Genomic DNA, 24,068 nt, shown 5'->3' with positions numbered 1-24,068 from the left:
AATGGCCCTATGAGCAAGTGACCTGCCCCCAGTATGGCTTCCACATTTTCCTTCATGTATCTCATACAGAAAGTCTTCAACCTGTGCAGGATGCATACACCTCAGAAGGGGTCCAGTAAAAGATCTTCTGTAAAGATGTCATTCTGCGGTCAAACTGAATCTTGCCGACTTCAGTCTGATCTTGTGCGCTTTTTTTTTGGTCATCTGGCAGCTTCCCATCTCTAAGGAATACTATTATTGCATCCATCCAACTTGGTCCCATCTCTACAAAAATTGTTTCACGCTCTGTGTTCAGTGGTTCTATGCTTGGACCTGACAAGTAGTCCCATCTCCACAAACATTGTTTCACGCTCTGTGTTCAGTGGTTCTATGCTTAGACCTGACAAGTAGTCAACCATTATTGTTCTTGCCTCTCCAAGCTTCATTGCACTAGCCAAGTTGGCCAGAGCATCGGCATGGCTATTGTTATCTCGACTTACCTGAAGTAGTCAGCAATTTTGAAATAAGGCTACCAGTCTGCCCACTTCCTTTGCATAGGCCGACATCTTTTCATCTCGGGCTGCATATTCGCCTGTTGCCTGGTTTACTATAAGTTGGGAGTCACAAAAGACTATTACCTCGTTGGCTTCCATGGCTGCTGCCAGCTTTAACCCTGCGATTAGTGCTTCATATTCTGCTTCATTGTTTGAGGCCTTAAACCCCAAACGAATGGATTGTTCCAGTATCTGCTCATCTGGCGATACTAGTACTACTCCTGCCCCTGCTCCTTGTCGGTTTGAACTCCCATCAAACAGTTGGAAGGAGTCTCTGATATAAATACTACAGGGCCTGAGTTTCTCTTCTTTCCTCTGTTCAGCCGTCCCCAGCTGGGTTTTTCCTTGCTCATCCAGGCATCGCACGTCTCGGCTCAGTGAAGCCCGATGTGTGATAGCACCTGGTGTGAACTCGGCCACAAAGGCGGCCAAAACTTGGCCTTTGATTACTGTTCTGGGTCTGAACTCCAAGTCATATTGGCCCAAGGCCACTGCCCACCTGGCTATTCTACCTATCAGATCTCCCTGCTGCAATAGGGACTTCAAAGGATGCTCAGTTAACACCACAATTTTGTGGGCTTAAAAGTAATGATTCAGCTTCTTGGAAGCCATTACTAAAGCCAGTGTTAACTTTTCCAAGGGTAGGTATCTGGTCTCTACATCTGCTAGGGTTTTACTTACGTAGTAAACTACCCTTTGCTCTCCCTTTTCTTCTTGGATCACCACTGCCAAGTATAAGAACAACTCCTCTTCAAGTACTGGATTTGAGAGAACTGGAGCCGTGGTTAAATACTTCTTCAAATCGGCCAAGGCGACTTCGCATTCTTCAGTCCATAAGAAGTTTGTGGCTTTCTTCACTAAGCTAAAGAAAGGTTTACACTTGTCAGAGCTTCTGCTTATGAACCTATTAAGGGTTGCAGCCTTTCCGGTCAACATCTGTACTTGTTTTGCCGATGTTGGGCTCTTCAGTTCTAAAATGGCTTTAATCTGATCCGGGCTAGCTTCAATGCCCCTTCTAGTAACCAAATATCCTAAGAATTTACCAAACCCAACTCCAAATGCACACTTCGATGCATTGAGTCGGAGCCGATATGTTCTAACGATGTCAAAAACCGTCTTCAAGTCTTCTAGATGATCCTCAGGTTCCTTAGTCTTCACGACCATGTCATCTATGTATACTTCTACTATTTTGCCAATTAGATGTCTGAACATCCTGGTTACCAATCTCTGGTAAGTTGCTCCTGCATTTTTCAACCCAAAAGGCATTACTCTGTAGCAATACAGCCCTTTTGGGGTGCTAAATGCAGTCTTTTCCTCATCTGGTGGGTACATAGCTATCTAATGGTACCCCCTGTAAGCATCCAGGAAGCTCATCCTTCCATGCCCTAAAATGGCATTCACCAGTTGGTCAATCTTGGGTAATGGGAAGCTATCGTCGGGGCAAGCCTTGTTCAGGCTAGTGAAGTCTATACAGACCCTTCACTTCCTATTCTTTTTCTTCACGACAACCGTATTTGATAACCATTTCGGGTAACTTACCTCTCGAATGGCTCTGGCCTCCAGAAGTCTGTCCACTTCTTCTTCTACTGTCTCAACGTGCATCAACGTCGACCTTCTGGCTCATTGGATTACAGGTTTGGCCGACCTGTCCACATTTAGTCTGTGGCAAGTGACCTCGGGGTCAATGCCAGGCATCTCGTAAGGCGTCTAGGCAAACACCTCAATGTTTGCTCTCAAGAACGCCTCTAGTTCTTTTTCTTCTTCCTCGGCCAAGCCCGAGCCGAGAAGGAAGAAGCGTTCTTCGTCCCCTTGATGGACAAGGACTTTCTTCAGGGCTTTCTCACTCTTCTTGGCTGGCTCTTTGCTGACGTCCTCCAAGACTTCCATGTCTTCATCCTCAATCTCTGCTAGTTTTGCTTTTCGTATGTTACAGGTAGATTTTATTGCTGCCATGAAACAATTCTTTGCTTGCACTTGATCCCCTCCAACCTATTATATCCCATGCTCTATTGGGAATCGCAGCAACTGGTGCTTGTCAAGGGAACAACCCCCATTGCATGTAGCCATGGTCTTCCCAGAATAGCATTACAAGGGGATGGGATGTCAATTATGGTGAACTCTGTCTTCACCCTCTTGGTGCCAGCTTGCACCTCTAAGCTTGCTGCTCCTAGGGGCCATGTCAGCGTTCCATTGAACCCAACCATTGGGCCATTGGATTGCTCCAGGTCGTCTTGGTGAAGGCCAAGCTCCTTGTAACACTTGACATATATGATGTCACAAGAGCTGCCTTGGTCAACTAAGATGCGTTTCACTTGACACTCTCCAATCTGGAGGGATATTACCAAGGCATCATTGTGTGGACGATGTACCATCTCCAGGTCTTCCTCAGTAAAGGACACCACTGGTCCCTGGCTCTCATCTGTCCTAGGTCTCTTCTTCCCGACCTGATACACATGCTGCAAGTGCTTTACCTTCTGAGTCTCCCCACGTATTTCGTTCTCATTGACTTTCGAGTGAATCACATTGATCACTCGAGGTCTGCCTGCCTACGATTGTGGTGCTGGTGGGGGAGGCGGTGCTGCCGGTGCTTGAGGCAGTCTTGCTTGTTGTTCCCTTGTCCTGGCCTCGTCTATAAGGTCTCTTAATTGGCCTTGCCTTACCAAGTCTTCCAGATGTGTTTTCAAGGCTCTGCACCCCTGAGTTAGATGACCAGCCTCATTATGGTAAGGACAGTGCTTGCCGAGGCTTCTTCCCATAAATTCTCCTGGAACCCTTGCTGGTGCTCTGGAATATGGCTGGTTTTGGATCTTCTCTAAGACTCTGTGAACTGGGATTCGGAATATTGTTGTGACTGCCTGTGCAGCTCTCAACCCTATCTCTGGTTTGTTGTATCCACCATCACCTCGGCCTCGCTTTGGCAAGCCGCTTTTCTTCTCTGGTTTCGACGCTTTTGTCCCCAGCGTGTCCTCCTCGGCCCTGACATACTTTTATATCCTGGCCATAAGTTCCTCCATGCTTTTTGGCAATGTCTTTGCCAGTGATTTTCGGAGTAGGCAATCATCTTTTAGGCCATTCTTAATATGACAGCCACCTCTTGGTTGCATTCTGGTATTCGGTTGAATACCTCATAATACCTTTTGGCATAGGCCCTCAGGCTTTCGTCCTCGCCAATTTTTAGAGCCATCAGGGCGTCTACCCTCAATGGTTGTAGTTTGTTTGTCACGAACCTAGCCATAAACATCACGGCCAGGCCTTTCCAGGTTTTCACAGTTCCTTTCGGCAACTTGTGAAACCAGTCCGATGCTATTTCCCCGAAGGATGAGGGGAGCACCTTGCAAAGCAACGGCTCGTTCCCAGTGTACAATGCCATCGAGTTCAGGTACAAACCGACGTGAAAGTTGGGGTCTGACTTACCATCGTATATCTGGAACCTCGACATACTGAACCTCTTCGGGGCCTCAAATTTGTCCAACTCTACCGAGAACGACATTCTCGACTTGACTGGGGAGGTTACCTCAACATTTTGTTGCTTCCTCTGGAGGTAATCTCTCAAATCCTCCTTGGTCTGTCCAGGAGCTCGGCTATCTCCGGATTTCAGCCTTTTTGGTGCGCTGCTTCCGGTGTCATTGTGAGTCCTCTTGGACTTCTCTCCATTAGTTGCGTTGAAACAGAGCTCCTTCTCCTGAACATGCCAATGTTCTTTGGGGTCTGCTTCTTTGCCACGATGCGTCCTTCGTGAATCTCCCTTCATTGACTCTCTTCGTCCGACCTCCTTTGAAGGCCGGTGAGAGTGCTCCTTGGTCCTGGTGTGCTGGGGAGCTACATGGACTGTTTTCTGCCCTCCCTTCTGGGCATTGCTCTTAGCCGCTGGAACCGGCGTGTCTTGCAGCGGGAACGGTGGCTGTATGACATTGTTTTGCATCATGAAATTGACGACCGTTTACAGGTTCGCCAATTTGTTCGCCATCTCCTTCATCTCTTCGTCCTTCCGTAGGCATCTATCCTTTCATACCTGGAGGTTGTCCTCGTTGTAGTACCTGCTTCGGTCTGATTTTTTTGACGTTTCGCCCTCCTGGCCGACATCCTTTTCTCCATGATTCTTATCACAAGTCTCTTTGTTGCAGTTGTCTTCTTCAACGTCAAGGTCAATTGGTCTCCCATTCCCAATAGGGGTGTTGTCCCCAACCTTCTCTTTTTGTCTGTCGTTGGCCATCTATTCTCCTTTCTTTCCCACAGATGGCGCCAAATTGTGTGTGTCAATTTCCGACCACAGTGCTACTGTGGTACTCAACTGGAGAACACTGGCAGAATAGGTTAAGCTCGAACGACCTGCAACAGAAAGAAGAGATTCAGGCTGTGGTTCGTCCACTCGGGGGCACTCCGACGATCAAGTCAGTTATCTCTCAAAGATAGTAAAAGTGTTTAACTCACTATTCAGAACATAAAAAGCATACCTTAGACCCATGAGGGTGCCTCTCTTTTATAGCCAACACTGACCTAATCCCAATAGAAGCCTAGCTTCAACGGACTTAGGATTACTGCTAATCTTGGACTCCCAGTAGGATTGGGATAAACTCTCTAAGAGTCTTATCTTTACCCAAACTGAAGTCCTCTCAATTTCTAGGACTCTCGTCCCTTATCCGCTTATCCCGGATTTCGGTATTCTTGCAGATAACCTCGGCCTAGCCGAGATTATCTTGGCGTCATGATCAGCACACGTGGCACCTCGGCTGGCACTTCGGTGTAATCTCAGCCACGTGTTGTCATTCAAAAATTATGTCCCCACAATTAGTAATTGAAGAAAAAAAATATAATACAACTCAAAAAAAAAAAAAATGTGCTACTGGTTTTGAAAGAGGAAAAAAAAATCAAAAATCAAAAATAAGGAAATAGAATCACTACAACTAAATTTCGATGAACCCAATCAAGACTCAAAGAATATATTCATTCTATAATTGAAGCATCAATTCCTACAATAACCAGTTTACTTTTACCCTCATTCATTCAAGTGCCTTGAGATCGTTCGAATTGCATGTCAGGTTTTGGGAATTCAAAACTAGAAATCGTGAAGAGAACACAAGAGGGAAAGTAAAGATTACCCATAGCTTCATCTTAGAGAAACAATTACTATGTGCTAGAGAGAGAGAGAGAAAAAGAGAGAACGAGAGAGAGGCTCACCTAGCCGGAATCGTGGTCAGAGCTGACGGAGAGAACGGCCATTGGAGATCACCGTTGCCGGAGGAGTGAGAGAGAGAATACAAAACCCTAAGGCCCCGTTTGTTTTGGGAGATAGAGGAGAAATTGGGTTTGAGATGGAGGTGGACCCACTAATGTTGTGTTTGTTTTGGGAGATGGAGAGGGGATTGAGATGGGCCTCTAGATTAGAATGGAAGTTGGTGAGGGGATTGAGACGGAGGTAGGAGAGTTGGCATTAGAAGTTAGTCCTCCAGATTACTAGTTTTTTTTTTTTTTTTTTTTGAACATTGATGTTTAATGTTTTTGTATTTTTTGTTAAGTAAAAATCATAGTTTCATTTGTTTTAATATTTTATATTTCTTTTATAGGGTAATAATTTAACAATTCCCACACTAACAACTATTATAAAAAAAAAAATACAATTTTACTTAATTCTCTCGCTATCAATCCCCTCCATTTTACTTCTGAAAACAAACGAGTCCTAACTGTTTGTTAAAGAGAGAAAGAAAGAGTGTAATAGAAAACAAAACCACAACTAAGGGATTTTTTTTTTTTTTTTTTTTGAACTAACTAAGGGGTTGTTTGGACTCCCTTATTTTAACTTTATCTTTTTATTTTTATTTTTATTTTATTTGGTCACATCACTTTTTTGGTTTGGCAATTTTGGTTGGGGCTAAATTAGTCACTAAATTATAAAATAGGCTAAAAATTAATAAAATAAAATGTCACATTTTAACTATAATTATTTCACTTTTTATTTTACAAAAATTAAAAAAGTCAATCAAAATGAACTTTCTAATCTCAAACTAAAATAGATAACAAGTTAACTAAAAAAGTCAATTGCTAAATGACGACGATACCACTTTACACATTTTTTACGAAAAATAAAAAAATATATATACTTATTTAGATAATCTAAAAGGTTCTCTAATTTTATTCATTCGGGGGCAAAAGTAGCCTTGAACACTGGCTGCTAATTGTTGATAAGTTAATGCAGTTTCTGTTTTCTAAAAAATAAATAGATTTCTCACAAATTGATATAACTAATTTTTATCATAACCCATCTAATAAATAAATAAAAAAAATTACCAAAAAAATCATGACTTTCTCTTAGGGTGATCGCGGATAGGGTTGGATCCGGTGGCATTCCATCCGTTATCTGTCCAAAATTAGACAGATTAAAAAAAATTAATCTGCATCCATCCACCGGTTTTGGTGGATGCAAATTGAATGAGCCGTGTCGGTTGACAGATGGATAAAATCAGTTTAGTGGTTTGGACATTTTTTTAAATTATAATTCATAACTTTTACAATCTTCAATAATTAGTAATTTAAAAAAATATGTATTATGTCTATAATAGACCATGGCACCTCACATGTATATTTTTAAGATGTTGTTTTCTATTTTAACAAAAATATATATTTTATTATTTCTATTCTATGTTGTTACTTGTTAGTGATTTCTTTTCTTTTTCTTTTTTTCTTTCCTTTTTTTGACTTCATCTACAAGCGGATCAAGTTTATGTAGGTGCAAAATAGTTGATCCGCCATCCGAATCTTATCAGCGAATTTTAAAATATTTCATCCACATTCATCCGTTAAAAGACACGTGTCCACCTAAAATTAATCGAATTGAACCAATTCAGTCGAGTTAGGCAACCCAAACGGATCTATGATCACCCCTACTATCTCTTGTATACACCCATTTAAGGATAATTGAGAATGCAAGAATTTTGTGTCTACATTTTTGTAATTAACTTTTTCAAATTTAAAAAAATTTTAAAAAAAAAATAAAAACCGAATGAATTTTTATTTACAATTTTTAAGAATTCTATAAATGTAAATAAAAAATTATAAAAATAAATATTACCAAATAAACAGTTAACATATGATTATATCCACGATCTTAAATAAATAAACAAATAAAGACGTTTGTTCGCTCAAATCTAATAAGAGCCGGAATAAGCCGGATATAGGTTGGATACTGTCACAAAAAGACACGCTCATGATTTATTCCAAATATATTTTGATAATTCAAATCGTTTATATAAAATCATATGATCTTATTATAAGCTACTACTCGATAAATTTTATAATATGAACTACTTGAATCATCAAAATAGATTGGAGTCAACACACCTCGGACTTCATAGCACCAACACCCCACTTCGGTTAGAAAAAATAAACAGGGGAGGGGGAAGGTTCTAGAAATTTTATCATCCTCTTTTGTTGATTTCAGTGAAGGCTCAGTAACGGAATCCTCAATTTATTGTGGCACAAATGTAAAAACCCACATAACTGGATGACCTAGATCTTTTTGTGGCAATACCACATATGGCCTGGACTAGGGAAAAATTGAATGGAAAAGGAGGCTCTATTTTTTTATGCTTTTTTGAGTAATAGCACTGCTGCAACACAAGAAAACATTCTTTTTACTGCAATATAAAAGCTAATTTTTCGAGTTGGTTATTGGAATTCATTCTTTAAATAAATAAATAAATAAATAAATAAATAAATAAAAGGAATGTTGTTGAGAGGGAAGAACAAAAGAACATAAATAAGCCAGAAATTTCCACATCTAGGGCAGAGCACTGGAGATGCTTTCAATTCCCCCAAGAAGCTCCAATGGCAACAGCTTCAACTTCTGCTGATCAGAAGGCGAGCAACTCCTCACTCTGGTGGTGTACTCGCTGAATGACCTCCCATCACACCTGGTCGAAGCAAAATATATCAGAGTCCCACAAAGCAATATAGCTGAGGGCAAATTACCCACAAAAGACTACAAACGCACGGAATATATATATATATATATATATTTAAATGTCTTAAATTTTAAAAACCTAAGGACCTCAACTTGAAAGCATCTTTTGTTAAGATCCCCACTAACTATAAACTTCTCCCAGAGGACTGATTATTAATTTTCCCATTTATTAATTAATGCCACTGTACATAATAAATATATATAATAATAAAAAAAAAGGAGGTAAAAATAACAAGTACATGAATCTTCAAGTCATCTATAACATATATCAATTTAAATAATAATAATAATAATAATAATAATAATAATAATAATAATAATAAATTCTAAAACGAACATAAATCAAGCTAAAGCTCATGTTCTCAAACTCGTAATTGTGGTCTTATAGGACTTGTCGAGAAAATCATTTCATACCAAAAAACAAAACATATTGATCAGGTATTAATAATCACGATCAAATCATATTTGTCACTTAAAAAATAAGCAATTTATTCTCAAAATTATATCTGCTGCTCATTTTTTTTTTTATGGCAAATGCGAACCAATCATGTTATTTCCAATGTCCTGACATTTACATGGATGATTTACCTGTCAAGCCCTACAATGTGAACTGTTTGGATATACCCAAAAGAAATGTTTCTATTGCAACTGTTCAGTTTATTAACCATAAACCAAATATCTAGCACGAGATTGCCTCTTAAGTGTGATGGTAAAGGAAAGGCATTTACCCTGCCTTAACAAAATATGTCAGCAATGAATGTCTTTGTTCTGGGAAATTAAGACTCACTCCATAAACAACCTCATCCACAAAAATTGCAAAATAACAATCAGACATTCAAACTTTTCACCATCACAGCCCCTCTCCTTTTTGCAAAGAATTAAATAGAAACTTTGGCAAGTCCGTGTCGTGTCCATGTCGTGTCCATCTCGGAGGACACTCCCCAACAAGTGTCCAACACATCAAAATGTGCCCTATTTTTTTTTATAAAAAAAAAAAAATTAAACCCAAATGCTCTTCGGCAACTTGGAGGACATGTGTGTATCACTTAAACACATATGTCAATCAATTAGACACACGTAAAACTAATTATAATTTTGAATTAATTAACTTCGGATACATACAATAACAAAATAAAATTAATACACATTTATAGCAATTAGTATTATATCGCATCTTTTTATCATCTTTCAATGGTGTATTCATGTATGACATGTAATAAATATATAATACATTTTGTATATCTTTCCTACGTGTCGTGTCCTATATGTTTTGAAAATTGACGTGTCGATGTGTCGTATCCATGTCATGTCACGTCACGTCACGTGTCTGCATCCATGCTTCTTAGGTCTTTTGCGTGTAGATGTGTGTTGATCAAACATGTCCTCTCAGCCATTCCTAAGTATCTGTTGTCAGCTTTCACAGCTCCTAAATATTTCATTTCACAAGTAAGGAGTGTAGTAACCATGTCATTGTGGGATATTAAAGAGGGTAGAGGGTTGTATAATACAACTTGTATTTGGTGTTCAGGATTATGGGTTCTTCAATCAAGCTCTTCTTGCCAAACATGTGTCGCGAATTATTTCATATCCAACTTTGTTCGTCTTTGGTAAAGTGTTTTCTGCTAAGTATTGTGTAATAAAAACTTTCTAGAGCTTAAACCGAAATCAGGTTATACTTTAGGCTAGCATAGGATTCTGTGGGGAAAGGAACTGCCAAAAGGGATCAAAGATGGGTTGTGGGAATAGGGCAGAACAGGAACAATGGATCCCAATCTTGCAGAATCCGTACTGCAGAATGGCCAAAGGGAAAATTAATTCAATCTAACATGTCTCACACCTCATAGATTGCGAGTCTAGGACTTGGAGGAACCCCTGGTTCGTACTCTATTCCAAATCAAAGTGACATCTAGAAAATTTTGTGGGGGTTCCAAAATGGGCCCTCTTTCTCTGGAAACTCCTTCACTGCACTATACCTGTTTAATCTATTCTTAGTAATAGAGGCTTGGAAAAGAATGAGAATTGTCCTAGATGTGGAAGGAGGGGGGAAATGATGGATTGTTTTGAATGCACCCATTTCAAGTGGGTATGGAAGGGATTAGTGCTGGGTTTAGACTTTGAGCAAGGTCAGGCTGTAAACTTTTGAGGAATGGTTTAGAAGTTGGCTATGGCTGGCACCAGATAGTGATGCAATTATTTTTATTATTATTTAACTCAATATCTGGCCCAATGGACCGACTAATCTGGAGGACCAATCCCACCGTCCACTAGCAAGGAGCCCAATTAAAAGCCTTGTCTTATGGCAACTTGGTTATATCGGAAATGGGTTTGTTTTGATAATGACTTGGTTCTCGTAAGAATTAGAATAGAGTTAGTAAAGCAATTATGGGGCATCCTGATCCGTGGCCAAGGATTCAGACTTTGAGTGTAGACAAATTCAGTATCCTATCTATGGACTGTGGAAGGATGATTACACTGACTTTTATTTACATTCTCATCGTCTTCTTTATAATGCAGATGAAAATAGAAAGCTTGTTGCAGTGGATGCAGCTTGGGTGTGAGACTCATGTGCAACAGGGATGGCTTGGGTAAGCTTAAACTATTTGGGAAGAGAGGAGGATCAACAATGTAGGTCTCTGTTCACATACTCTCTGCTAGTAGCAGAAGCCAGAGCTTGCTTAGCAGCTGTACAGTGGTGCATGCAGGAAGGTTTCAGGGCAGTTGAAATTTGGACTGAGTACTAGGTGTTAGTCCAGGAGTTAATCTAAAGAAGATCAACAAACAGAGAAGTTGATTCCATAATCTAGGATATTTTATGGTTGTGTACTGTTTTGGGCTATATTGAGATTAGGCAAGTAGATTGGACCAGGACCATGTTTTGGCCAAAGCAGCCCGAGGCTCAGGAAGCTAACTATAATTGATGTGTGGACGTCCATTATACATATATATTACTTCTGTATTTTAATCCGCAAAGGGAAGAAAAACTAGAATACTAATTGGGGATATTTTCGGAAACTAAGCAATAGAGTGGGAGTTATTTGCATAATTAGAAATTTAGAATCAGCTCAAGGTTACCCTCTCCCATCCCCAAACCGGAACAGCTTCACCCTTGCTCACCCAAACTTGACTCTATCCTATTAATGGCCCCACACGAGTCACATTAGGGTCAGGTGGGTCACAGTTTTTGCCATCCTAGGAAAGACACTTCTTTTTTCTTCTTTAAGTGGCATTTTCAACTGCCATTAACAATAAAACTGCAAACAATTTTAATTCCATAAATCTATTTATTATTAATTTCTAATGCTAACAACAACACGACTGTGATAAATGCAACAAGAAAATAAAATAAAATGTATCACTAACATAAAGAAAATGCAAACTTTAGAAGAGTCCTCACGTTTAGCCGTGCATCCATATAGACATCCTTCAACCCGTATGAAGTCATTGTACTTGACCACTGTATCTGACGAGCAAAAAAAAAAAAACTTCTTGTCATTAGAAAGTTAAATAAGTCAACAATTCAAAAGTCAAATATAAATTTAAATACAATCAAATAAAGAAAATGTGTTTACCACGAAGACCGATGAATGTTAAAGGGGCATGCAGATTGTAGAAGGACCATACAGGAATTCCTGTTGGATCGAACTGGATATGCTGGAGATGAGGAAAACATTTCGCAGCCACTTGACAAATCCCAAGTTGACTAGAGAGATGAATAAGGCCATCGTCGTTCAGACAACGAACGATTGATTTTGCTCTAGCTAAGAACATGTTTGCTTTCGGGTGATCAAACGTGTCTTCAGTTATAGCTAAAACAACGAAGTTTAAAAAATAAATAAATAAATAAAATAAAATTTGTCAGATGTGGAAAGCCTTTAGGGCAATTGTATTCACAATACTCTCATGCACAATACGTCTTAACGTGGCATTTCTATAAATAACATTTATCCAAATTGTTGTAACAAACAATATATCTACAAGTATATACTTAAAATAATTTCAATTATAAAAAAATCATTACTTCTTTAGGACAATTTGAATCACAATACTCCCATGTACAAAACTTCTTATTGTGGCATTTCTATAAATAACATTTATCCAAATTGTTGTAACAAACAATATATCTACTAGTGAATAAAATTGAACTTAAAAAATAAAATGATATTCTTATAAAACTATAATCTTACAAAAAATTTATCAAAATAATATGGTGGTGGGATTTTGATAATTAAATATTATTTTTATAGATGTTTTATTTTAAATTAATAAATGTTAATGTAGTCACTTAGTTTGTATACAAATTATATATATTCATATTCTTGATGTTTGTATTATTATTATTACTATATCCTTGGTAACAATTTGAGGAATATATATATATACATTAAAAAAATAATAAATATGAATAATATCTTACCATATAAAATAGTGAAAAAATAGCTAACATATAGCCATCCTTTTTTTTAACTTTTTAACCTATTTTCAAAACACTTTTAAGGCTAGTACAGACAATAGTTTAAGAGTTGTGCTAGAGACTCCAAATATTCTACCAAACCTCTCACATGGGTATGGGACCCACATACATGTAGATTTGTGTGAGTCCCACCCTAGGTGAGAGGTTTGGTAGAATATTTGGGGTACATAGCATTTCTCATAGTTTAATGTTTTTCCATTGAAAGATGGAATGAGAATTTAAAACTTGGGAACGAAAAGAAAGCATCTAGAATCAGAAAAACATAGTGAAATCAATTACAAACAAAAGTAACCAAAGATAAGTTTTCAAATTTTAAGATGAACTGGACCCCAAAAAGTGGATAGCAAATAGAGCTGAACAAAATTGGGTGTAAGGATTGAAACCGAAGTTTTACACATGCATTTACAAAACCAAAAATAACAATAAATAGCAAAAAATGTACAGATGTTAGAACTTAGAACACATGATTGCATCCAAAAAAATAGAAATAGTAAACTTCGACCATAGATCAATTCCCTTTTTTATTTGGGAGTATTGAATACACCCATAATTCTAAGTTTCATGTTACTCCTCCCAAGAGATGATTACATAGCTACATCTATACTCTAGGTCAATTCCTACTTGGATTTGGACTTTAATTCACAAAGAATCCCTAATTAAAATTCACCAATGGTATCCATTTACATGACCCAATATAATATCATCGGCAATCTAGAACCTTTCCTCTTCCCAACCATTTCAGGTTAAGAAGATGTGAAAGCACGTTTATCTCTAGTTCATCTCTATAAGGAATGGTGCAGATGCCTATACATATAGTACACCAACGGGAGGCCCTACAAATGCTTTACACAATCATTCCCATTTCGGGTTAAGAAGATGTGAAAGTGTGTTTATCTCTCTAGTTTGGGTCTAGAGTTGAATCTATTTTTTTTAATCTGTTCTTTTAATGCAAAGGGCGAAGAAAAAAAAAGAAAGAAATATGCAATTTGAATAAAAAAGCTGATGTAAGGTAATATTAAAAGGTAATATATAAGACCATCCTAGAGTCTTAGTGACTATCAATATTAAAAAGTAACATATAAAATGTTTTTCTATGTGTGAACATATTTATATTGTTAAAAAAATACAATAAAAATGGATTTTACCTAGGAAGCATAGATACGGATACGAGATACGGATACGACACGATACGGATACGGCGATACGAGAAAACCTAAAAAAATAGGATACGGGTACGGCTAGGATACGTTTGTGGAAAATATATTTTTTAAAATTATTAATAGTGAGTTACACATAAGCTAAAGAATGTTAAGAAATCACAATGTAATTTTATAATGCACAATACTATCCTTTAAGAATTTTGTATTAATTTAAGCTAGTAGCTTGTTTACTTTTTAAATTTTTTATAGGTCTTGCAAATATTTCATTTCAGTATCAAGTTTAATATATTTATATTACAATAATAGAACAATTCACAACTTGTCCCTATGCTTTTTCCTTTGACACTAGTGAAAAATATTATATTCAAGTTTACTTGCTTATTTATTTATTGATATTTAATTTTACCATTGTTATATTCTTTTGTTAATTCTTAGTTTCTATGTAGTTATAGGGGACATGCAAGAAATAATTAGGATACATCAATTTGATAAATTCTATTATTTAACTCACTATGCTCTTCTTATCGAAGAACTTAACAAAGTATTAAAAAAATATTCTTATATTTATACTTGCAATTATATTACATTCTATTACTATGCAATAAATGTTACAATTCTAATTTCATAAAACAAGTAAACATGACTTGGAGTATCCGATACTTCAAAATTAAGTATCCGATACTCTAAAATTAATGAAAAATTAATTAAGAAGTATCCGATACTTTTAATAAGTATCCGATACATATCCGCAAGTATCTAAGGAGTATCGGTATCCGATACGGATACGATACGGATACGTCACCCTATTTGAAGTATCCGTGCTTCATAGGATTTTACAGTCCTTTTGGATGGGGTTGTTTGACGAGAAATGAAATTCTCTTGGCTACTTAAGAGGAGAGAAATGGGAAGAAATGAAGAGAAAAAGTTTTCTCTGTAAACCCATTTTTTGAATCTCTCCAAAAGGGAGGGATTGGGAGAGAGAAGAAAACAGCTCATTACTAATATTTGATAATACCAATTGCCCATCTAAATATGGAAGAAATAAAAAAGAATGACACCCATGTTGAAAATGACATAATAAACAAATCATCAGTTGAAACAACCTGAAGGCCATGCCGAAAACAACCTTCTACAGAAAACTAACAATCCCAAGTAAAAAAAACTCAAAAGAAAAGATACCTAACTTTATGTCAATTCAAACACTAGAGACGCCATTGCACAAGGTGTCGAATTATATAAGAAGTACACTGGTTGAACTATTATCAAGTAAGAAAATTTCTTTTGAATAATACTCATTGAAATTTTGTTTTCAATATTATTTTATACACTTAAAATAATTTCAATTAAATTATCAAATAATTATAATTTATAAGAACCATAATCCTGTGCATGTGCAGCCTTGTTTTACCTAAAGGATCGGCTTGCAACTGCTTCACAGCATTGAGCAGGGAAGCAAAACCTTCATTCGAGGATAAATCTGTCAGAAAGAACAATATATTCATCTTAGATACACCACTATAACATAACATATGCCATCGCAATTTGAGTTACCTAAAAACTATCTCAAGGAAACAGGGTTATATTATATGGGGAGAACATATACATACACACGTAAACTGCAGAGTTTGAGGTTACCTTGGGGAGTAATACCGGGAATGGACAAGGAAATTTTTGGCAGATGATAGGGAATGATAAAGCCAAGGCAATTCTCTCCTCCTCCATATTCTTTAGTGATTCTAAAAAGCTCTTGAAGCACACCATCAAAGAGGCTATATGAAAAAATCCTCCTTTTCACCCTCAGGTATAGGACAGGGGTCTCCATTTTGTGGAATTCTAAAACGCAACCCAAAAAGAGAGATTCGGGTAAGTTCCCAACATTAATGACACTGGTATGAGACCATGTACCGCAGTTGAGAGCCCAGAGTGACAACTGAGAATGACCCGTAACTCGAATGTATATTAGGTCGTCTCCGGATACCCCCAAATAACGGCAACTACAATAACCGTTGGAATATAACCCAGCATGCCTCATCATCTCAACACATATGCACAACCCATCGTCATCTAAGTATTTCTCATCGCCCGGTATGTTAATCAAGGAGAATGAAATGGTTTTGGCGCGAACATCAAAGGAGACGACACCCGAAGGTTCCAACAACCAATGCAAAGCCCCTTTACAGAAGGTGGACCGACCAGATAGTGCATAGTCGTCCCTGACATAGGAGGGGACCCTGTGATAGGTTGTCCTCCAATATGAGCAAAGTGAAGAATAAGAAAAAACCCGAAACTTACGAGCTCCAGTATCTGCAATGTCGACGATTGTGAAGCAGGGATGGGTAGAATAAGGATCAAAAGCAAATCCAAATACCATGTACCGTGTGGCAAAGGTTTCGAAATTGTAAGCTGATCGGACAGAGACTTTATCACTGGTAGTAGGATTATAAACCTCATAGCAAGGAGCAGGCCTTGAAGAGTAGAGGAGGAGTAGGCCATTGGAAGAGTTAATGACTAGCAGGGTGTTATCTGATGCTCCGCTACAGCTTTTAAATCCGGTTCGTAGGAGATTGCCTGTGGAAATCGAAATCGAACTCGAACTCGAACTCTCATCATTGGGATTGGGATTGGGATTGGATGGGATCGCTCTGAAAACGAACTTGTTGTAGCTTGTCTGGTAGAAAAACCCTAAAACCGAGAGATTTCTAGCCTCATATCTATCCACGAACGGTGGTTCGGACAGATATCGTCGCCACCACTTGGAAATGGATTTGAATCGAGCCACCGACGGCGGTGAAAGCCTCAAAAATACCTCCTCGATCAACAACTTCTTGCGTTCCTCCTCGATCAACTCATGGCGTTTCATGCGTGCTTCCTCCTCCTCCATCATCGTCGTCACCACCACCCCCATCAATTTTGTGTTGCCCCAAAATTTTGTTCTTCTAATAGAAGGCAAATTGAGGATAATTCTATTTCCACGCCCTAATTTCCTTAGCTACACATTCTTAATAAATACTCTCTCAATATATATATTATAAAAATGTAAATTCTCAATATATATTTTTATATTTCAATATTACTCTTATTTTCAATTTTAAAGTCTTAAGAGTATGTTTAGTTTCAATTTTTGAATCAATTTTTTAAAATTTTTATGAGAAAAATATAAATTAATTTAATAAAAATAAATATCAAAAAAATTATTTTTAAATTTTTAAATTGTTTTTCCACTAAAAAGATTAAACCATATTGAAATAAGAAGTTTTTTTTTACACCGTATTATTTATTTTTGAAAACATATTCTAAAACTATATTAAACAAAGTCTAATTTGTTTTTTCCATTCATCCACTCATCTTTTACTATCATTGCCGCCACATTCAACCCTCCACCACCACCATCACCATCGCCACTTCTAACTCATCCCCTCCATCGTAGACCTCCACAGTCAACATTGAATGATTCGTGGTGAGAGACTTGTGGGAATGTGTGGTTCATGGCAGAAAATGATCGTAGGCGGATAAGAAAAGAGGTGACCAGAGGAGGTGGCGGATGAGAGAGTTGGCATTGGCAATAGAGGTTGGTTGTAGCATTTTAGAAATAGGATTCGAGTAGAAGAAGATGAGTGTCACGGCCCCAAACCGCCCCTAGTAGTTTGGAGCCGTGATGGCCAGTAATCCGTAATTACCGAAGGCCAACTTTCAAGAATCACACACAATCAGAGTATTTATATAGGGGGCTCACAAATGCGGAAGCAATAATTCAAAATACAATTGGTCCATAAGAGCAGTGCATAAGTCAAATGAAAAGACATACATCTTTATAAGGTCTTACAACTTAAATACAATAAGGAAATAAAATACAAAACACATCTTGACCAAAAGGCTTCTCAAGCCGACATATACAAGTACAAATGAAAAATACGCCGAGAAGCATGATCTTCAAGATGGTGCAAAAAAAATGCTAATCCAAAACATGTCGGCAAAGCACCCAAATCACATCGGCAATCACGTCTAGGCCTCAATGCCTTCTTGTTCATCACCTACATATATATAGAGAGGGTGAGCTTGGATACTCAGTGAATGATATTAGAAATAAAGGTTTTGCATGATTGATATCCAAGATTTCTTTCAAAACAATACATAGCATACTTTACAATCAAGAGGGAAAATCAAGTTCATTGCCGGCCTTTCAAGTTCTTTGGATGTTATTACATCTACTTAATACAAGAGGGTGATGACATTCCCAAGACAAGAGTGCAGTTGCATTATGGTCCCCTGCAACTAAGGACTTTCAAGACAAGCTGTGCTGCGAAAGTTTAGAGTCCTCTAGCACTAAGGACTGCCAAGACAAGCTGTGCTGCGAAAGCTTATAGTCCTCTAGCACTAAGGACTGTCAAGACAAGCTGTGCTGCGAAAGTTTATAGTCCTCTAGCACTAAGGACTGTCAAGACAAGTCATCAAAACAAGATAGTGCTTGTTATGCAATTAGGGATAGTCATTCATGCTAAATCAAATACTTTTCAAGACAAGGCAAAACAAGATTTATCAAAACAAGTGTAACATAGCTTTATTAAAAATACCACTCACATAGTTTCTTCACACGTCGGGGTCGAGACAAGCCCAAGTCCTACAAACACAAGGCAAAGCCTATTGAATGCACTTTCAAACAAGTCTCTCATGTATGCAAATGATCTCGGAAAGCATGCTGGGCACTAACCAGGTCTAGGCCGAGGTTCCACACCTCCTCGCCGAGGTGTGTCCCCGAGGGCCACATGCAAGGAAAAGAGGTCGGGAAACTCTGGGTTTCCCTCTGCTGATGAACATGAAGAACATGAGCGTGAAAACATGAAAAATACGAATGTTTGATCATAATCTGCCATCACAAATATGGGATTTTCGTGCTATGAGTTTGAAAACATGGACCTGGGTACCCGTACTTGGAATCCTTGCGGAAATAAACACAAAATCATGATTCTTTATGCAAGCTTTCGGATCAAAACAAGACTTTTCTTGAAGAACACATGAATGCCATTTTCTCTTTCTAAAATCGAACTTCAAAACGATGCATGGCTTACAAATCGTTTTCAATCATGCAATGCAATAACATAAACATAAAGAACATCACGAGTAGATCAAGAATCTAACCTTAGAACGCGGATCTAACGGTTGGATCTCTAGAAATCAAGCTTGAAGATCTACTTCCTCACTCTAAAACTCTTTCTTCCTCCTAGAGCTTCTCTCTCTACAAGACAAGGTTATGACACCAAATGATAGTTTTCTATACCCGGTTCTGGGGTTAACCCTCTGCTGAGACACGTGGCGGCGACTGGTTGGGTTTATCTTGAAAAGGTGGCTGACAGACCAGACAAAACATGGTGGAAGGGTGTTCAACAAGCAAAGCGGTATGGGCTCTCTGACGAGGCAATGACATCGGCTAACAACAAGGCGTATCTAACACGCTACACGGAATGGCACTCCGGCAAGGGATGTCATCGGCTAACAAAAGGACTTCGGCAACTAAGGCGACAATGACCTTGGCTAGGAAGGACAACACTTGACTAAGCTGTGCCACATCTTGGCCTAGATGCGCCACACCTCGGCCTAGGTCGCACCACTCCAGGACGAGATCGCTCGGGTGCAAGGTAACATCTCGGCTAAAGTGTCAAGGCGAGAACGGAGGTCAACAAGGGGTTCCAAGATACTACTACTAGACTAAGGATGACCTCGGCTTGGAATAACATCGGCTAGTATAACTCAGGCAAGGCGTGACCTAAGTTTCACATCAAGGAAGGAACAAGACAAGCACACTACACTTAGACAAATCACAAGTCTGCAAATCAAGACATGGATCGCATTAGCTCAAGCGAAACAAATCACAACATACGCATGCAAGCTAAACAAGTCATAATCATACCGATGCTCATGAACATGATGAGGACATAAAGTGTGGGTTCCTACAATGAGGGTATTATGGTATTTTTATTTTAGGACAAAATTGTATTAATGAAAATTTTCATTAAGTGCGTTGTAATGACTCGAATTTTAATTCATATTGGATTGATGTATAGTGGTACCCGTTACCTTAAAACTTGAGTGGTTATTGGACTCTTGAAATTGATGGGTTGGCAAGTGAACCTTAAATATTATAATTGAGGACCCTTGGGTGATGTTTGGAACCTTGATTGAAGTCTTAACAAGGTATTTAGGTAAGATTGGATAAAAAGCCCCAAGTTTTAGTTTGAGTTTTTGACCAACCTTCACTCTTTTGCCCTTTTCTCATTCCATGCTTTGAATTTGAGTATGAGGTCGGAACCATTGGAAAGCTTATTTTCGAGGCTTCGATTTGGACACAAGAACGACCTAGAATAGAGTCCCAATAAGAGAGTTATACCCGTTTGAAGTTTTCATATCTGTGCTGAAAACAGGTACGTTCGAGCGTGGAAATATACGCTCAAGTGAATTGCGCGAATTCAGCAGCTTAAAAATGTGATTTTTTGCTCATTCTTTGTATTTTCCTTTTCCTTCTTCATTCCTCTCACCCTAGGTCCGAAAACCCTAGGTTTCTGACCTCAAATAACTTCCATCTCCCTAAGTTTTAGCCAAGATCTTCTACCAAAAAGTGAAGAACACATGAAGATCAACATGTTCTACCGATTGGAATTCGAATTTGTGAAGGAATCTCAACAAAGCTTTGCTCTCTTGCTTGATTCTTGAGGTAGGGGTCCTAGTTCTTCTTTAATACTTGCATTTATAGATAGATTTGTGGTATTTTGATTATATAAATACAAAATCTCCATTTTTAAGCATATAGTGTTATATCATGGAAATTGGGGGTTTAGGGTTTGAAGTGTTGGGGTTCAATTGCTGGGTTAAGCTTGTGGATTAAGAACCTTAGATGTATAATCAAGGGGAAAATTGTAATTAAAAATAGTGGTGGAAGAAGTTTCAATTGTTCTTGAAATTCTTGATTTTTCTTGAAAACCCTAAGTTGATTCATGGTGATAATTAATGAGTTTGCCTAAATTGAAAGTAGAATCATGAAATTGAGGTATTGAATTACATATATACCAGTTTAATTGAATTTTGGAAGTGTTTAAAAATTATGTTAAAAATTAGCGAATGAACCTTTGTTATGAATATTGTAAATCATGCTATAATATGAAATTAAATTTAGGAAAAAGATTTATTAATGATATGGATGGCATGAGACTTGGGATGAAATGATGAAATGGGGATTAAAGAGTTCACCTTGAGTTATGTTGAATTACATTTAGTGACATTGAATTGAATCATGTCGAATAGTGTTGATTATGTTGAATTGTGGTGAATTAAGTTGAGTTGTGTTGGGTTGTATTGAGTTTGGGTTGATATAAGGGGAGTTTGCCCTAATTGGATCAAATTGTCATTTGCATAAATAATTGAAATTGTCATTGTAAATGTGAAATCGGAGGATTATTAATGATGATGGTGGAGCTTGATATGCATTATCACTCCCATATGAGATTTTGGAAAAGCGAATCATTAAAGGAATTTATTTATCAGTTTAGATATAAATGTATTAGGCTATCAGTGGAGGATAGTCATAATTGTTGTAGAAATTGTATGAGGATTAGGCGATTTAATGCTAATCTATTGTTGGTGTCATTGAATATGACCTTGTTTATAAATACATTGTATATGTATATTTATTGGGAGAAGAAAGGGAATGAACTCCATATGTGATTATGTTTATAAATACATTGTATATGTATATTTATTGGGAGAAGAAAGGGGATGTACTCCATATGTGATTATGTTTATATATACATTGTATATGTATATTTATTGGGAGAAGAAAGGGGATGTACTCTATATATGATTATGCTTGTAAATACATTGTATATGTATATTTGTTTGGGAGGAGAAAGGGGATGGACTCCATTTAAAACAAGTTGGTCGAAGTGTCCTGGGTAAAAGACTCGAATTTTATATATAAATGGGTGTCGATTCCTTCGGACGAAATATCCGTAAAATGGAAAAGTTTGAAGTGTTTATGTGTATTTTGTTTGGTTGGGAAAAGCATTGAGTTGTAGTCTCAGTTTGGTGGTTGTGAAATAATGAAATTGACTCATGAATTGAGAAGAACAAATGAATTGAAAATGAACTGAAGGAAAATGGATTAAGGATTGAAATTGGCGTCATGTGGGTAATTGGATTAGGGGCTAGTGATGATGAACTCAATGGATTGCTTATGACAAAAGGGAAGATTATGAGTTTTGTTTTGTAAGTAATTGGGAAATTGAATTAAAAAGGGGTTTGTGATTCTTGTGTTATGTTGAAGTCTAATCCTTTAGATTTTCATGTTATGGAGTATGGTAATTGGAAATGAAAATGAAATGTGGAATATTAAAATGGAAACGAAATGAGGAATAATTTGGAATTGGGTTGATAAATTTAAGATGATGTTCTTCCTTAAGTATGTACTTGTTTTCAAGGAGAATCTATGGCTCCCTAATGATGAGAGACTACATTTATGGCAGGGAGTTTTCTTAAAGGTTCAAGTGAAATTTTAAGAAAAGATAGTTTTTGTATAATATTTTGAACTTACAAAATGTCATCTTACTATATGGTATCACTCTGCATGTATGATCATTTCCATCTATGTGTTAGCTATTGTTGTAGACCTATAAGATTCCTATTGGGCATTAGTGCTCACCCCTCGTTGTTTTATTCTTTTTCAGGAAGAGAATTTCAGATTCATTAGTTGAAGAGTATGGATTCCATGTACCTTATGTGTATAATTTTAGCATAGATGCTAAAGGAATGAAAAATGTATCATGTGGTTTGTAATTATTTATTTGTAGCTTCGCAGCAGAAGGTTGGCATGTATTATTGCATTGTTGTTTTCAATGAGAGAGAGAACATGTATTATTGTATTTCTATTACTCAAGAGTAATAGATATATAAAAGAAAAAAATGGACCTAAATTACAGACTTGGGTAATGTTTCCGATTAATTAAAATATTAGGGCGTGACATGCGTGAATTGAGTGGAATTTGCGTGTGAAAATAGAATTACCCCAACTTGAGCCCTAAATTTCGAAAAACTTGTTTGGCAAAATGACAACTCTAGGCTATGGTTTAACTCCTACAACAAATTTCACCTTGGTTTTTTTTCCTTTTTTTTTTATAAATAAAATAAATTAAACCTTAATACTCCATCCGTCCCAAAATATTAGTCCCTTATTTCATTTTTCATTGTCCCAAAATATTAGTTCATTTTCAAAAATCAAGTACAAAAATAATATAAATTTCCTATTTTGCCCTTTTTTTAAATTCACTAACAAGATAAAATGTACAATAATGATGTTGATATTCAACAAAAAATGTACTATTAAAAGGCAATTTTGGAAAATCAATTTTTTTGAAGTGCAATAATTGTACTACCAAAAAAAGTTGGATTCCCCAAAAAGGAGCATTATTTTGAAACAGAGGGAGTATTTGAATATTACATAAAAGGACGGTCCAAAATACCATTTAATCCGTTAACCACAAAAATTAGTTTGTTTATAATCCGTCTTCTAAATCATCTCGCTATGTGATACTTTATACATATATTTTTTTTTTGCCTTTAATGAAATATCAAAATAAATATCAATGTGTCACAGATTTATATGTGAAATTTATTACAAATTAGTATCATATATACATACTAGTGCATGTTTGTACCTGAAGGTACAGTGTAAATAAAATAAGTGAGCAAAAAGGAGAAGGCAAAAAAAGAAATATGAAGGAAAATAAAAGGAGGGAAAAATAAAAAAACAAAAATATAAAAAGGAAAGAGGAATGAAGGTCGGCAGGAGAGAGAGGGAGAGAGATTGCATGTAACACCTGCCTCCTTAATTACCAGCTAAAGTAGAGGTTACTTTAATTATATGCCTTTACGTGATTTACCTCTTTCTGCCGCCGTTACCCTCT

At 37.2% G+C, this 24,068-nt stretch overlaps 1 protein-coding gene and 1 pseudogene across 2 annotated transcripts in view; one reads left to right on the top strand and one right to left on the bottom strand.

Annotated features, from left to right (window-relative positions):
* Positions 1-24,068, top strand: part of LOC114261451 (profilin-1-like) — a 251,880-nt pseudogene that overhangs the window by 116,255 nt on the left and 111,557 nt on the right. The gene's annotated exons all lie outside the window — the stretch shown is intronic.
* LOC114261359 (uncharacterized) lies at positions 8,085-17,144 on the bottom strand. Its single transcript, XM_028201632.2, has 5 exons — positions 15,757-17,144; positions 15,530-15,598; positions 12,060-12,296; positions 11,885-11,950; positions 8,085-8,440 (listed from the first exon to the last, which is right to left on the bottom strand). The coding sequence occupies exons 1-5, from the start codon at positions 17,024-17,026 to the stop codon at positions 8,400-8,402; spliced, it is 1,683 nt and encodes a 560-aa protein (XP_028057433.2). The 5' UTR covers positions 17,027-17,144; the 3' UTR covers positions 8,085-8,399.

The sequence above is a fragment of the Camellia sinensis genome, chromosome 13 (assembly GCF_055761805.1).
Source record: "Camellia sinensis isolate YWXY chromosome 13, ASM5576180v1, whole genome shotgun sequence".
NCBI classification, from domain to species: Eukaryota; Viridiplantae; Streptophyta; class Magnoliopsida; order Ericales; family Theaceae; genus Camellia; species Camellia sinensis.
This window is presented reverse-complemented; position numbering and strand designations above follow the sequence as displayed.

Coding starts and splice junctions, on each gene's coding strand:
- LOC114261359 (XM_028201632.2), bottom strand. CDS start 17,026: ATGGGGGTGGTGGTGACGACGATGATGGAGGAGGAGGAAGCACGCATG. Junction 12,297..15,529: donor GTTGCAAGCCGATCCTTTAG/GTAAAACAAGGC, acceptor TCGTTGTTTTAG/CTATAACTGAAGACACGTTT. Junction 8,441..11,884: donor ATATGGATGCACGGCTAAAC/GTGAGGACTCTT, acceptor TGCTTCGACCAG/GTGTGATGGGAGGTCATTCA.